At 49.2% G+C, this 16,112-nt stretch overlaps 1 protein-coding gene across 1 annotated transcript in view; it reads right to left on the bottom strand.

Moving 5' to 3' along the window:
• The window catches only part of EBF2 (EBF transcription factor 2), a 194,202-nt gene extending 178,398 nt beyond the window's left edge, over positions 1–15,804 (bottom strand). The window contains exons 1-6 of the mRNA XM_004270678.4: positions 15,105–15,804; positions 12,501–12,657; positions 11,382–11,445; positions 11,054–11,109; positions 10,463–10,536; positions 4,324–4,392 (exon numbers count right to left, since the gene is read on the bottom strand). Of these exons, the coding sequence (XP_004270726.1) occupies positions 4,324–4,392; positions 10,463–10,536; positions 11,054–11,109; positions 11,382–11,445; positions 12,501–12,657; positions 15,105–15,235 (551 nt within the window). The 5' untranslated portion in view covers positions 15,236–15,804. The remainder of the gene's footprint in view (positions 1–4,323; positions 4,393–10,462; positions 10,537–11,053; positions 11,110–11,381; positions 11,446–12,500; positions 12,658–15,104) is intronic.
• Between the last annotated feature and the right edge of the window lie 308 nt (positions 15,805–16,112).

Genomic DNA, 16,112 nt, shown 5'->3' with positions numbered 1-16,112 from the left:
ACTGTACGCTTAAAAATGTTTAAGATAGTCAATTTATGTTATATATATATTACCACAATTGAAAAAAATTTGTTTTTAAAAGGGAGATAATATCAGGAAAACGCCTCATGGGCAAATAAATACCAGGTATTTCTGTGTAAACCTTCTGAATGAAGATCATTCTGATGCTTGTTTGGCTTCTTGAAAAATAAAATAAAAATTACAGAAACTTAAAACAGTCCTTCTGGAAGCTGAGCTCATAAATATAGGAGTCCAGGATCCGAAGACCAAAGTCTGGGATATTTTGCATGTGAGAAACAGGTTGGAGCTGCCCTTTGACAGAAAATATCATACTCGTGTGCACATGGGCAGGGACAGCCTACAAAGATTCAGAAAGAACTCTTGTCCCCTCCTCCCATCTGACTTTTCATGGGGCTGCAAGAACAGGAACGGTGAAGACTCGTTTTCCTTCTCCCAAGTCTGTGAGATTGTCCCTAAAATCCTCTTCCCACGGACCACCAAAGTCTCCTGAGCCCAGAGATGCGGTAGCTGTTCAGAAGAAGTTTCAGAGAGAAAAGAGAGTCTAAAGAAAGCACAGCCCATGAAAAACAAGGTTGAATTAGTGCTTCCTTCTGAAACCACCAACGTAAATCCGTTTGAGCCCTTTTATTTTTATTGACCACACAGAGGTCTTTATGCACAAGGTGTAGGCTGAAGACCTTGGTATGGATTATGTTTTCATTGTTGCTTTTGTTCTGTTCTGTTTTGTTGAGTTTTCTTCAGGTAGGAACTTTGAATTTTTACACTCAAAATGAATAAACCCTACTGCCGCTCTGGGCGCGCATTTCTGCACAGAAGGAAGGCTCTGCTGGAGGCCCCTGATTCAGCAGCAAGTCCTGCTGGGCTGTGTGTTGGCCTGGGTTTTTGGAGAGGGGTGTGGCTGCCCAAGAATTCACAAAAGCATGCCGAAAAGACAATTGAAAATAAAAATTAAATTTATGTTTCTAGAGAGATTAAGGCAGGGAGTCATTTAGACGGGGAAAAAATATTCCCAGGCTGGGGCTAAGTCTTAGGAAATGGAGAACTCAGTCTCTGATGGGACGCCCTATTGTACAATCCAGTGATTTTCAATTAAGGGTCCACGAGGTTGTGAAAGCTCTTTTTCATATTTCAAACAGCCTATTGGCGATGGAATGTCTGCCCAAGACATGGCCACGTGGGCTAAATGAAAAGTCAAGTTGTTTCGTGTTTAAGCTGGCAGTCCTTCAAGTTAGTGTGGTAACACTGGTGGTTCTGGCCCAGATCAGAAACTCTGACTGGTCATGGATGAGGTCAAGGGCATTTCTTTTTTTTTAATTTTCAAGTATTTCTCTCTCTTTTGGCTGCGGCGTGTGGCGTGTGGGATCTTAGTTCAGTTCCCCGACCAGGGATCGAACCCCTGCCCCCTGCAGTGGAAGCGCAGAGCCTTAACCATCCTGACCGCCAGGGAAGTCCCGAGGTCAAGGGCATTTCTGGAATGAGATTTTTTTCCTTCCCATTCTGTTGTACGTCTTCAGTTAATAAAAATGAAATTACAGCTGGATTATTACTTGTTAATTGCAGCTTGGCAGGCAAAATCTTGCAGAACCTGGCTCACCAAAGGAAAAAATAAGAGGGATCCCTGGCGGTGAATATTTGGGAACCACTTTTGATCCTCCCCTTCCCCTCCCCCGGACATACACAATTCCAAGGGAATAAACAGGCTTCCCTGGAGCCAGAGTGGAACATGCCTATTGCGTGAGAAAACTCAAAGAGAGACAGTGTAAATTAACTGCATCTGGTTAGATGGAGCGAGTAGGGGGAGGAGATAATTAGTTGGCGTTATAGGAACAAGGGCAAAGAAGAGAGTTACATATTTACTCAGAGGAAATCCAAAACAGACTACTTAGCACCCGTTTGGTGCTCATGGGTCATCTCAACATCTCTAAGCCGGCAGGTGTTGAACCCAGGGACCAGAGGCACCGCTCAAGCCCTGGAGGACACAACACACCCATCCCACCTCCGGCAAATGGAACCCTGCCTTCGATCCCCTTTCCCTTCCACACATGAAGGGAAGAAGGCAAAGGAATGCCCAAAAGACAGGAGCAAGAAGCAAGATTCCGGTGAAGAAACAAGCAGTGTCTTCAAACAAGATCCCTGCAACGAGGAAGCCGAACCAACGCATCTGTTTATAATAAGATGAGTTCTCTAAAAATTTGATCCGGGTCAATTTATAGCACCCTTTGGTATGTATGTTTCCATGTGCAGATGCACAACATTTCGGAAGTAACACATATTTCAAGTGATGCAGAGACATCGCTGGGCTGTTTTATGGTGCACAGGCTAGTAAAAATAAATGCCACAGTCACATAAAGCTCCTTAAGACGCAGCTAAAATACAATTTCCACCTTCCCAGAAGAATTTAAAGCATTCTAGCACAAACAATGAAGGTACACAACCTGAGAATCTTTCCTCTCCATAGATGCCAAAAACCTACGTACATGAACGTGTGTATTATGTATAGCATGTTCGGCTCTCTCCCCGAGTTCAGGTTCTACATAGTTTCTGAGAGAAAGAACTGCTACTAGGTGCAGAGCCTTCAGGATGTGTGCTTATGAGATGTGAGGTGCAGGTTAGCATTTACGGGTTTGTAAACATTTCTAAAGCTGGTTTATGGGTTGTTGATTACAAGAAAAGATGTAACAACCATGAGGTTAGAGTACCCTCTTGAAAGAGGAGCTAAAGTGAGTTAAAAAAAAAAAAAAGACTAGATGAAGATTAGTGAGCTCAGTGGACACGCTGGAAAGGACGGCATCCGTGTCTAGGCTGCCCTCATGGGCTCCATATTCCCCAGGGGATCCAAGTGCATCCTAGGAAGTTGGGAAATCATGTCAAGTGTGATCACATAAATTGGGACAGAGAGTGCTGGGAGGAAAAGTTTGTGGCAGTGAGAGGATCACAGGCCAGAAGTAAGGACAGCTGTGTTCTAGGGCCAACTCTGCTCCAACCAGCTGGGCAACCGCGGGCAAGTCGTGTCCCTGTTCCCGAGTTCAGTCTTTTCACCGATCAAATGAGAAAGACAGCTGGCCCCCAAGAGTTCTTACAACTCATTAATTTTAAGCTTCTGTGCGCTTTCAGAAAAACTAAAAAAATTCCAGAGCTCCCTAAATTGATGTCACCTGAACCCCCTAAGACCGGCAGCATATACATCCAGCAAACATTCTCTATTTGTCTATCATCACCCTGCAAAGATCTCCGAGAATACTGCAAAACTGCCATGGATATTTTAGCTACCTTCTGAAACCTACAGCAACAGGCCATACCCTCCAGGTATACCCTTCACGATACTATTGAACAGAGATGTTGAGTGCTTTGTCCAACGTCAGAAGCTAGGACAGGATCAGAATTCCAGCCTCTTCATTCCTAGGGTTATGCTATACTTTCCACGAAGAAAGCAAGCTGGCTTTCTGGGAAGAATGCCAGAGGTTCCATTCTCCCAACTGAGAATTCATTGGAATATTGGAATAACAACTTTGGAGACTGTGGTCTCTCCAATCCATTTCAGGACCTGTCTAGAAACACAAAAACCCAGAGAAAGAAGCAAGAGGGAATTATTCCGTTTTTTAACGAAAGAGAAAAAAACTAGGGGTGGGAATATGGGATTTCTTAAAAATTACATGATTGCTGGAAGTTAAATTGGTATTCCTTCATTGGTTTGTAAGTTCTGTTTCCAATCACAAAAACATACAGCTGAGGATGCCGAAATCACATTTCAATGAATTAGCATCTTGTCCCAAAGAATCTTTCCCACTCTGAACAAAACATAGAACCCAGAATGCAACCCTCTATGGTAGAAAGGAATCTCCCTCAGTGCAACAGAGAGCTTGTCATCATCCTCTAAACCATAATCTAATTTGACAGTCTTCAAGCCCAACAGCACAATCACGGAGAATGATAAGAAAGTTACTGCGTAACTTGGGATATACTGCCTCTTCTAGGAAACTGATTGAGACCCTATCCTGCCAGATGGGAGAGATGTCATCCTTTACCATCTTTTACCATCCACACACGCCTTATTAGGCTTAAGTCAGTGCACCTGGAAAATAATCCCATCATAGATTTAGAGACATATGTTCAAAAAGGAAGGTTCTGACTTCTTCCAAGAAAGGCCAACCAAAACAAGAAAACACATGTTGGACCAGCTCCAAGCCTTGAAGATAAAATGAAACCAACCTTACGGCAAAGCCCAGTGATCCACACTCAGAGTTGAGATTCTAAAGGAAAGAAACCAGAAACAGTTTTTTTTAAATCACTTTTTCCCCCTACCTGTCGATGATGACAGGGTCTGAAGGAGTCTCATTTCGGTTGCCACAACTTTTCTTTTCGCAACATCGACTGTAGATTGGGGAGGGGCCAAAAGAGTAAGAGAAATGCGTTAAAATCAAGAAAACACAATGAGCATACAATGTAAGAACATTCACAAAAACGGGTACGTCCTAGGGAACTGCTCAACTATCAGCTGTTTAAGCATGAATGTATGGCCATGTTCGAAAGCAACGCTAAACTTGAAACCCAGACTCTTCATTCAAATTCTGCCTCTACGACTTATAAACTGGGTCATTCTCAGAAAATCACAACTTTTCTGAGAGCTATATTTATAATTTGAATGATGGAAAATTGGATTTTAAGATCCAGAACGTCACCTCCAGCTCCGTGATGAATGATTTTATTATTGTATTTCTTATCATATATTTTTAGATCTTTGTGTCTTAACAAATACTTGAAGGAACAGGGGAGAGGAAAATGTATGAAAAAGACCCCAAGTAGCTGCCTGGATTACTATAAACCTTAGTTATATAATATCTTTCTTCAGAGAACTCAGTGTACTTTGTAACCATTTATTCATTCATTCATTTCCATTATTTTCTAAAGATGAAGAAAGAAGACAGGAACTATGGTGTGCCTTGTCAAATAGGGGAAAAAATGAGGCAGAGAGATGTAAAGTGATATCTCCAATAATTTTCAGCAAGTCCAGAACAGAAATGGGACTCGGCACGGAAGCCCCATCCTGCAAACTCTGCGTCCCAAGACTTCCACTGGCAAAGTGCTGGGTTTCAGGTAGATACCCACGAAATGCTTATGGAATCATCTGAGAGGAAGAGAGAAAGAGGGGGCCCTAGAGCAAATACAACAGATGGGAAGGGCTCCGTAGGACCTAAAGAGAACAAATATGAAAAGGGCAAGGGAGGCTGGGTGGCCGGAAGCACTGGAAAATCACATCCCTGTGTTGCCTGTCTGCTGCTTGTCAGGACCACAAGACTTCTAAATACCTCTCGGCTCCTCCAAGCATGTAGTCCACCATGAATAGGAGCTGGTGAAGGATGTAGCCTTGACATGGCTTATAAGAAAAGCATTATCATCCACACCAGTTGGAGAATATGTGTCATAAATGTTAGCAATAACCAAATTTATGTAAGTGTTGCCCTTCCCGTGATAGTTTCTGTACAGTTTAAGATCGATGCAGCACGATAGAAGGACCGGTAAAGTGGGAATCGGGGCTCTGGCGTCTAACCCAACTTTGTCACTAACCAGTTGCATGGATTTAGTCAAATCTCTTTTGCCCCGCTGGGATTTGCCTTGCTTATCTATAAAATTAAAATCTTGGACTAGATTATCTTCAGAGTCTCTTTTAGGTTTGAGAAGGGCACAGGCTATGAGATTCCCTGGGCATCCTTCGATTCGAAAGTGGTGACAGATTAGGGAAAAGACAAAGTCACTGTGGCAGCAGGGACCCAAAGGCCTAACACCATCCCAGTCTTAGATTTGCTTTCTGATTCTGCGCAGTGCACTTGCCCTCTCTGATCCTCTACAGAATTACCAACAAACAGACAGATATTTTTTAAAAATTTTAAGTCCATCTCTCTCATGCAGGGATGTGTGGATTATTCAGTGAACGATTCTACCATTCTCAAAAAGTTAAAAATCCTTGAGAGATGCTAAAAAAAACTTTCAGCCAATGGGCACAATGAGGTTGTAAGACATTTAATCAAGTTAGTAAGAAGTAAAAGAAAAATTGTCTCAAGTTTTTTAAATACCAGAGTTCGCCACTGGGATGCGGAAATAAGTTTGCGTTTGAAATTATATTAGGTCTTAACTTTTAAAATTTCCATCTCAAGATTAACACCAATAAAAATTCTGATCGGCTGCTCTCCCAGAACCTTTGTCTCTCTTCCCAACTCCCTACCCCACCCGTTGCTCCTGCCGCCACCATCCCTGTCTCCCCGCTCTCCTGTTTCTATTGCTTAAGTCAGCAGAATAATACCTTTGCAACTCAGGCAAACCTTTTTTCTTAGCAAGACAATTTCAAAAAGCCCTATACATGCTAGTTATCTGAAGACCTTCTAACTAGACTCCTCTTTGACATCACCAGCATGTCAACCTAACCCAAATCTGTGTGCAATTCTAAGTACAATTTAATTACAAGAGAGCACTCTCAGGATGTGGCAATCTATTTAGCTTGAGAAGGAATGATTCTAAGGAGGCCGAGTAAGTTTGCAAAATTGCTCAGCTGAATTCAGCTGCTTTCCATGGGGACTTTCTCTGGAGGAAAAGAAAAACAGATAAAAATGTAAGCCTGGTGCCAGTGTAATACAATGTGGGGAATCAACTCAGGGAAGGAAATGATACTCCAAGAAAAATGCAGAGAAACTTTAGGACCCAATCTTCCATTTTCCAACAGTAACATATTTAAGTATAAGCTCTAACTTTAACACCCAGAAAAGATGTAGCAGACACTTGGCTGTCGGACTATAATAGTGAAGGAATAAAAAGTATAGGAGTGGACTGTATTCACCCCATCTGAGCTCTTCGTAAAATTTCTCTTGGTTAGCCAAAGCTAATTCTTTTTTTCTTTCTTTCTTTCTATTTTAAAAAGAAAGGTCTCATCAAGATGTCCTAGTTATTCTTTATTTCATTTCTTAAATGACATTCCGTCCTCAAGCCAGCAATAGTAACATAAGCAAAGGGAAATGGAGAGTAGAAGACATTCATGAACCCACATACCCCAAACAATCGCTCTGGGATCAGGATGTGGGGAGGTGACATGAAGAACCGGGTCCCTGAATTACTCAGATAATAAGCTCAAACCTCCCTTCCTTTGCTATAGAGACAAAGCCTGAGTGACCAACTTCAGGTTCAGCTACTTTCGTGAAAAGGCTTTTTAGGGTTATTTTCTATCAAACCATTCTCCAAGTCTGAAAGTATTTTTAAAAACTGAACAAGACGAAAAAATAGGAAAAGATGGGAAACAAAGAAAGAGAAGAGGCAACTGAATTTGGCACTAGGTTAAGGCTGTGTCCCTAACTACCACGGGGAGGCTCAGAAGTACTCTTTTTTTCCTAATGAATGAAAATGAAAGCTCTTCGTTTGGCTTGGTTTGACATATTTTATTCTGGTCCTTATTTGGAGAACCTTTTACCTGAAATACTCTCAGTTTGCTTACAGGCCTCTTCCACCCTCCCTGTCTCCTCGTGGGGGTCTTTGGAGAGGGAAAGAGAAAAAAAGCAAGCCAGTTGGGGATGGGAGGTGGGAAATATGAGAAATTTTCTCCCAATCCTGAATCTTACCTGCACTTTTCAGAAAGGGATCAAGATGGGGGATATGCAAAGGAAAAAAGCCCCAGCCCTGGACACAGGGTGTCCAGTCAGCCAAACTCCTGCTCGAGACCAGCCAGTGTGCCCTTTCCCCTCCAAAATCGTTTTTAAAATTCAACCCTCAACTTTCAAAAATCTGTCTCTAATTTCAAACTCAAATAAGCGCACAGCATGGTGGCTTTTGTTTTGTTTTCTTCTCCCCAACTCCTCCCTGCGATTGCATAACAAAAGTGTCTAAATTCACACCATCTGGCCGATAAAGACACTGGCCTCACTGCCCGGCTGGCCCATCTGATTAGGGCCCCGTCTAGCCTGCGCCTTGTGGCGAAAAGTCACAGCTGTGGGGTTTGCTCGCGCTCAATACAACTCTGTTATTAGCCAGCTGTAGGCCTTGAGACGACTTCTGTTCAAATTATAATATCTTTTAACCCTCTGAGCATTGAGGGCACAGGGGTGGCTGGCAGCGACATAACAACTAGACTTCTCCTTGCTAATAAACGGCAAAATGAACTAAAGCAGGGAAGAGGGGAGAGGAGACCATTGTGGAAAGGAGAGAAAAGTTATACCTAAAAGAGATTTATTTTGTTGCCGCCTAAAAGCTAAACACCAGTTTATGAGCTTTTTTTTTTTTTTTTTACTAAAGATTACAGAACACAAAACCATTCAGGAAAATTCCCAGGTATGCCCAAGAACATCTTGCAAATGAAACTAAGTGTGTGCAGTACCCACTGAGAAACAGAGCATCTGATTCATCCCTTAATCACTGACTGTGATGACTGACTCTTAAAATGTGAGAGAAGGAACTTTTTTCCCTGAAAAAAGTCAACCAGCTCTGACTGACAGATTGAATGGGAACTTCCCTTTTAGATGCATCCAATACTTGCATCACCCCAGCTCATCCCCCAAAACACACACACACACACACACACACACTACAGACACAGTACCCATCCCATGGATCATTTATTTACCCACAGTTAATATTTGTTTTAAATTCTAGTTTGGGAAGAAAATAGCAGAGCGTCTTCCCACATCTCAAATGCAGAAAAGTTACAGTACATTAAATTTTTATATTGTATTACTAATGCAGACTAAACTAGAGGCTTTAAAAATTGATGCTGCTACTTAAACAGCATAAAATGAGGAGGATTTGATTGGGCTTAAAAAATAAAAATGTCAGCCTTAACTACAGCTGGATAGGGCATGCAAGTATTATTTAAAGTGATAGGTATAATTCGTCAGACAATGGGCCAGATTTAGGTTTTGTTTTGTTTTCTTTTAAGAAGATAATCTCTCCAAACAAAGACATTTAAAAGTAGAAAGAAAAATTTAAAAAAAAAAACCTGCTTTTCACTTAGCCAACCAAATAAAAGTGTTCTATTTAACCTAGGTACTACATGCAAGTTCATCTTGGAATTGTATTTTCTTTCTGAATGTACTTATCAAGGGGCCCTGGGATAACGGTGTAGCCATTTGCTTACCCCATTGTCCCACACCTCACCCAGCTACTCAGGAGAGGAAGCCTCGAGTCCCCTCAGCTGAGGCCACTGGCAGAGTTGAACTTTGCAGTTGGCAAAGTTTGTTTTTCTAATACTTGGTCAAAACCAAAACAAACATGTCTGATTGTTATGGTTTCTTCCTGACTGCATGAGGAGGGAGACGGGGCTGCCGGGAGCTGCCCATAAAACAGTCCAAACTAAATCAGACTGCCTGCAATTACCCAAAGTCTGGAGTTGGAAGACATTCACTGAAGCAACAGTGGAGTAAGGAAGAATTGAGGCTTTCTCTCCAATCAGAGATTTTGGAGGAAGAAAAACGTGCATGGAATAGCATTTAAATTTTTATAATAAAATAACCACCTCTTCCCAGAGTTTCCTTTCTATAGCTTTTCTCCTTTGCTGTGGGATTCCCCCATAACCAGCACGTATCAGACACTCAATAAACATTTATTGAAAGAATGAATAAATGTACGGGTTAATTTTTTTTTTTTAATTTTCTTCTGCTCCAGCAGAAGAAAGGACTCGAAATGGATTGGTCTCAGAAGAGAAGATGGGAAAAGGTGCAGGAATTCGACTTAGACTGCACCTTTCACAACTTGGCCCTCAGAATCCAGCTGTTGCTCCAGACCTCCTACCTCCCCGGTTGGGGTCCTCTCCCCCACTTCCTCCCATCCACAGGTGGTGAACCCGACTGGTCTTTCTAGCCGGTAGTTCCTCCTGACCTAAGAAACTCCCGTGGCTCGGGAAATCTAGGAAAAGCAACTTCCCTGGAGGAAGAAAACGCTTCTGCGGCACAGACAGGTGCCTCAGCTGGGGGGCAAGGGGTAGCGCCCCCAAAGCGGGCCGTTCCATCCCCTGCGGTGGTCGCCCGCCCAGACTGCCAGTCGTTCCAGGACCTTGACTTGGTAACTCCACAAGTGGCCCCTCCTGTGCATCTACCCCTAGCGGGTCGGACCGGCGGGCCTAGGACCGCAACCGACTCAGGGAAAGCCCCCGATCCCAAACTTGACCCGCGGCTGCCCAGCCCCTCCCCGCGCTGCCGCCGACCGCTGGACAGCGGACCTTCCACGGAGCACAGGAAACTCCTGAGACGCCTGGGGGTGGAATCCTGAGCGGTTCTGGGTTTCCTGTTCGACTCCCAACCGATTTGCTCTTAGAATCTGTCTTTTAAGGAGGCAAGCCCGAGCGAGGCCGCCCGCTCCGCGCGCCAGCGCTCGCGAAGGTCAGCGCCCGAGACGCATGCGAGCCAGCGCGCCGGGCGCAGCTCACCTGCCCCGCGCTCCGGCAAAGCCTGCAGGAAAACACGGCTCTTACCTGCACATCACTTCGTGTGTCAGGAGAACTCGGCACATTTCCGGATTCTTATTTTGTCCCTCGTAAGCTATGGGCTGCGAAGGAGGCGGGGGCAGGGTGGGGAGATACGAGGGAGTGGAGGGACAAAGAAAAGGGGACTTAAGAGCAAGCACAAAATCAGGTTTCCTCTCTCTGCCCTCTACTTCCTCGGGAGCGCCCGCTGGCAGCACAGAACCTGAGCTGTGGCCTGGTTAACTCGAGCGAAATAGTAAGAGAAAAGTTTGCCCTGGTGAGGACTTATTTCTTGCAAAAGGGAATATTTGGGGGGGGGGACTGAATCTCCCAATAATTGTTTCCCCTCTTCATCCCTTTGCTCACCTACTCCCACCTCCAGAGTCTCCCCAGCCAGAAAGACAGGACAATTGGGGAGTGAGAGGGAACATTTATTTTTCCAGAGCAGACAAAGTGTGGGTTTCTGTGGAGGGGCTGTGAAGACTGACCCAGGAAATCGCGGAGGGTAGGGGGAGGTCAGAGACAGGCCAGAGGGGGGAGGGGGCAGGACGGAGGGCCCCACCCCCCACCCCCGCGAGAGGAGGGGACAGCCGGGCTCACCTGCTTGGTGACCGAGTCGATGAGCCTTACGTACAGGTCCTGCTCCGTGCGGACACCTGCCGGGGAGGCAGGAGGGCGCGAAGTGAGGGCCGCGGAGCCCCGCCCGGGCATCCCAAACCTGTCCCGCCGTGGGGCCCGGGCCCGAGCGCAGGCGGAGCCGTCCTGGGGGCAAACACCACCCGCCCGCCCCCGCCCCCGGCCCTGAGCGAGCCTCCCGCAGCCCTGCTCTCCCCAGGCCTGGAGCCCGCCTGCCGGTGACCGCGACAAGGTCAACTGCCTTCCTTGAAAAGAGGAACAAGCGGGCGCCGCGGGCACTCAGGGCGCTCACCGTTGCTGTAGAGGAGCTGTAACTTGTAGTGGGTGCCATTGTTGGTCTTCTCGTTGCCTTGTTCCTGAAAAGACAGAGTCCCTTGCTTTCCAGACCCCGAAAAGGAGAGAGAGGCGGCTTCCCTAACCCACTTCCCACTGCCTTTCTCCCAGTCACCGGGCAGCTTTGAACAGCCCCCTGCCCAGGTCCGGGTCAAAGGGCAGGAGCATCTGCCGCTGTCCAAGCTCCAAAACTTTCCAAGGCTGGCGGTCACTTGACCCTCTCCAACCGTCTGTCCCTCCCCCTTCAAAATGCCCTCAGAAGCGCGACTCCGGAGCTGGGGCCACCGGACACTATGTCCAGGCTGCCTTTAAACAGGCTCCACCCAACCTGTCGGGTTCTGCCTGTCCTGCAGAAAGGTGAAGGGACCTGTCACTTGGAAGAGCAGCATTTGGCCCTGTCCCACCAGGACCGCAGCCTTGGAGCCGCTAGCTCAGGGACCCAGGTCCGGGTTCAAGAAGAACCTTGGGCAGAGCCGGCTCCAAAGCTTGAACGGTGCAGCTGAAGAGACGGAGGCCCAGAGAGCAAGAGACTTTCCTTTCCTCCCACATCACCTTCGTTTGAGATAAAATCCAGAGCCCATACCGGGGCCTGGGCAGGGGCAGGCACTGCCTTGGGAACCAGAGTGGAAGAGAAGGCTGGGGGTGGAGGGGCAAGGCTGGGCTATGGGTTTCAACCTTGTACCTATGTAACCCACCCTGCCGCGCTGGCAGGTGCAAAATAATAATAATAATAAATAACCCGAAGAAGGGCACTGGCGGCTTTGAGTATACGTTTAAACTATGCTCTAGTTGGAAGGACTTTGCTCCTCCGTCAGTCCGTGCCCAGGCTCTGCTAATGATCCAGAAGCCGGGTGCGCAGAGCCACAAGCGCTGCTGCAGCGGGAGGTGCGGGCGGAGAGTTGCCGGCGGGAGAAGCTGCGGGGAAATCGACTGATTTAAGGGCTAGGGGTGAGAAGCGTCGATTTATCATCCCTGCTGATGTGAGCGGAAAAGTGTCGGGAGTGACAGATGGGATCTTTAGTGCTTTGCAAGGAGGTAGTTATTAGGCCGCGAGGGGAAGAGGGGGACCTCCGCTTACTTTGTCGTTCTCCACAAAATCTACGAAGGCGGTGCGCTCTATCTCCACCGGCTGCCCCTGCCTGTCGTAGAGCGCCAGGACGAAGTGAAAGAAGTTGGATTTCCTCAAGTTGGAAGGAGGCTGTTTCTCAAAGTGGGCCCGGGACAGGGCTACTCCGCTGCGCACGAAGAGACACGGGGGACACCAGACACGGGGAAGGAGAGAAAGACACGAAGTTACCAACGCGCCCACGCAACATCTCAGAGGGTCAAGGGTCCATGTCCCGGTCCAGGCTTCTGAACCCCTCGGGCGCTTTTTTCTATTAGGATTAAGAAGCAAGGACTCCTTAGAGGAGTCACAGTGGCCACGGGGGTCGGGTAGCAGGGCCCACGACTCTGGACTTTGCCACCGCCAGCCGTTCCAGCCTCCGGGCATCTCATGCCCAGTAGCTCAATGTCCGGCCTTCAGTGGAGACCAAGGAATCGCGACTGCAGGCCGAAGCCCGGAGGGTTCCCCCGAGACGGCGGCCCAAGTCTTGTCGTTGTGCTGCCCCAATCTTCTTCCTCTTCCCGCCGCCGACCGGGTCAGGATTCGGAGCTGGGCCCGAGGGGTAGGGGACTAAGCGCCTCGTTATTTTTGAACAAGTGACCCTTTTCCTTCATCTTCATTGGAGTGACCTGTCCTGGCACTACTGCCCACAACGCACCACCCCCCAAGCTATCTCGGAGAGGCGGTAGGAGAGAACCCCCTGGGGGCGGATGGGAAGCCCAGAGGCCAAGTCTCGGTCCTACAGGGAGAGGCCTCACCTCCTGCTTCCCTCGCTCTTCCGAAAAGTTGCGCCTGGGACAGTGGCAGGGCAGAATCCCCCTCGACCAGTACTAGTGATCGAGGACCACCGCGGGCGACATAATACTGAGGACCCCTCCCCTAGAAGCCGAAAAGTTGAGGCAGAGCGCGTCCTCGCCTGGGGCCGAGAGTCTCCCCGCTCTAGCCGCATCTCTGGGCGGCGCCGGACAAACGCGCTGACCGCGAAAGCCGTGTTGGAGGACCCGGCAGGCGCCCTGAAGCGTGTTGAGTATGTGCACACACCTCCCTGCCGACCTGTCGCGGCCGGGAACAAACTGGCCGCCAGATCACATTTAACGGGAGACTCGGGGTCCAGGCAAGCAAGCAGATGGACGGAGCTGCTCCGGGGCGCTGGGGTCGCGGGGCGTCCTGCCCCAGGACGCGAGCACTCTGCCTCTTTTGAAGGGTGTAAAATTTTGACTAGACTCCCCCAACGGACAGCCTGTTCCAACTTTAACAATTACTTGATCTGGGAAAGGAGGAAAGTAGGGGAGGTGTCTTTCAGGAGCTCGGCTAGGGAACTGCGCCGTGGAGACCGGTCTGCGGCGCTGCCTGGTTTCCCTCAGCCTGCAGCCCAGCGAGTCCCCAGACGGCCGCGGAAAGCCGCCGCCACGGCGTGCCATCTGCTGAAGGACACTGGCGCCCCCCCGGGCTCGGGCAGGAGGGAGGGAGCCGCCGCCTGCCCCGGTCTCCTGAGCGATGCGACTTTTGCTTCCTCTCCTCCAAGGGTGGCGGCCCGGTTCGCTCTACCCGGGACACCTAGAGTCCTGGCCTGGAAAGGAGTAATTTCTCTGCGTGATGTCGGGACTGCGAGGGGCATGGCCAGGAGAGTGGATAGAGAGGCGTCAGCGCTGGGTAGAAGTCTTGGGGGTAAGGGGGCTGTCTCTCGCAGACAAGGTCGTGGAGATCACAAACCTCAGCGCAATAGTGGTGGTGAGGGAGGGGAAGCGGAATGTCTTCATGGGGTGGCAGCCTAGACAAGGCGTTTACTACGTCAGCAGGAGAATGCTCACAAACAAAGTCAACTTCAGGGACCAGCAAAACTAGAGGCTTGTGATCCCTGCGTTTGCGGTGCGTCTCCTTTCTTCCGTGACTCTTTCTACTGTTACTCGTTCGTCTTTTCTCTTTAAGTCTCTCCTCTACCCTCAGCCCCGCCTCTGTGCATCTAGTCCACTGTTTTCTCTCTGCACCCGTACCCTCCAGCCTGCCCTCCTCCCAGGGCACCCGGCCGCTCTGCCTTCCCAGGCAGGCGCTCCGGCCTCTCCTGCTCCTCTAGCCACCATCTGGCCTTGGGCTCTCGGCCTCCAAGAATCGGCCGGCAAGATGCGGGAGAAGAGGCGCTCGTAAGCAGCTGGGCGAAACCCGGGAGTCGCCGGGAAGCCGGCTCTCCTCCAGCGGCCGCCGCTGCCGGCTCCGGTCCTCACGCTCTGCTCCTGGCTGGGCCCGCCTCGCAGAACTAGGGGCTGAGCTAAGAGGCATCAGATACTACTTTGTTATTTTTCCTCCCAAAGAGTAGTCTGTGGGGAAGGAGTGGGGCATACAGACAGTTCAGAAACTCGAGTGTTGGCTGCGGGATAAGTGTTCCCCTAACTGCAGCGATCTGCCTGCCGGAGGGCGAGCCCTAGCGCGCGGGGCCAGGGCGACAGATGCGGGGGAGAGAGAGCGAGCGCGAGCAGCGACGGGGGTGACACACACACACACACAGAGAAAGACAGTGAGAGAGAGGGAGCGAACAAGCGAGAGATTGCGAGCATAATCATTGTGCAGCCGTCTCGTTACCTCTGCGCAGCGACATTGGCGTCCACCACGCCGACATTCCGGACCCAGGACCTGACCGAATCCATCTCGGCGCCCAGCGATTTCTCTTTCAGAGCTGGTCCTCTTCCTAAAGTATCTTGGATCCCAAACATTTAAAAAGTCTGATCTACTGTCGCTTTAAAAATGAGTTACAACGCTGTCCTCACTGTTCCCAACGCTGTCACCAAACCGTCTCCTCCAAAGCAATCCAGGAAAAGGGATCAAGTGCCGAAGTTTGAGACTCTCTGGTGAAAAAAAAATTTAAAAAGATAACCCGTCCTTTGCTTCCACGCGTGAGGTGCGGACTGATGTAGTTAAAGTTTGGGTTATATCCTCCTCAAGTTCAGATCTGCCGCCTCAGGCCCTCCGCCCTAGGTCTCTCGCATCCTTCCAGTGGCAGCGCTGCCTCAAGAAAGTGATCACAATTTTGAAGCATCACCTGTTCTGGGAGAAACAGGAGGAGATTGATGGCTGCCTAATCTCTCCCCTTCCTCCTGGTCCCCCACCCCCCCCTCCCTGCTCCTCCCCACCGCTCCAATTTAGAAAAAAAAAAAAAAATCCCCAACAGGATCAGTTGTGAAAGGAAGGGGAAGACCCGGAGCCGAGAGGAGGCGGTGGCTGCGAGCGCTGCGGAGCCGGGCTACAGCCGCTCGCCTGCCCCATGAATGGGTTACTACAGCCCGGGCCGCGGAAGGCGGAGCCGCGGCCCGATAAGGAGCCTCATTTGCATGGGCGCTCGGGATTGGCCGGCGCTGGGCAGGCCCGGCCGACGTCCTCTGGCGGCGCGCGCCCCGCTCGGCGTTGCCTGGAGTCCGGGAGGTGAAAGGGGACAGAAAGCTGCGGGCCCTGGGTCTTAGCCCGAACCCCATGTGCGTGCGTGAGATGAGGGCCCGCAAATCCTGCACTGAAGCGGGGTAGCCCGGCCCTGCCGGCTGGTATGTGCCGGCTCAGTCTGGTCGCGGGAGCGGAGGCTTCCATGGATTCTGCCTC

The sequence above is a fragment of the Orcinus orca genome, chromosome 6 (assembly GCF_937001465.1).
Source record: "Orcinus orca chromosome 6, mOrcOrc1.1, whole genome shotgun sequence".
Taxonomy (NCBI): domain Eukaryota; kingdom Metazoa; phylum Chordata; class Mammalia; order Artiodactyla; family Delphinidae; genus Orcinus; species Orcinus orca.
Note: the sequence above shows the minus strand (reverse complement) of the source record. Positions and strands in the feature narration are given on the sequence as shown.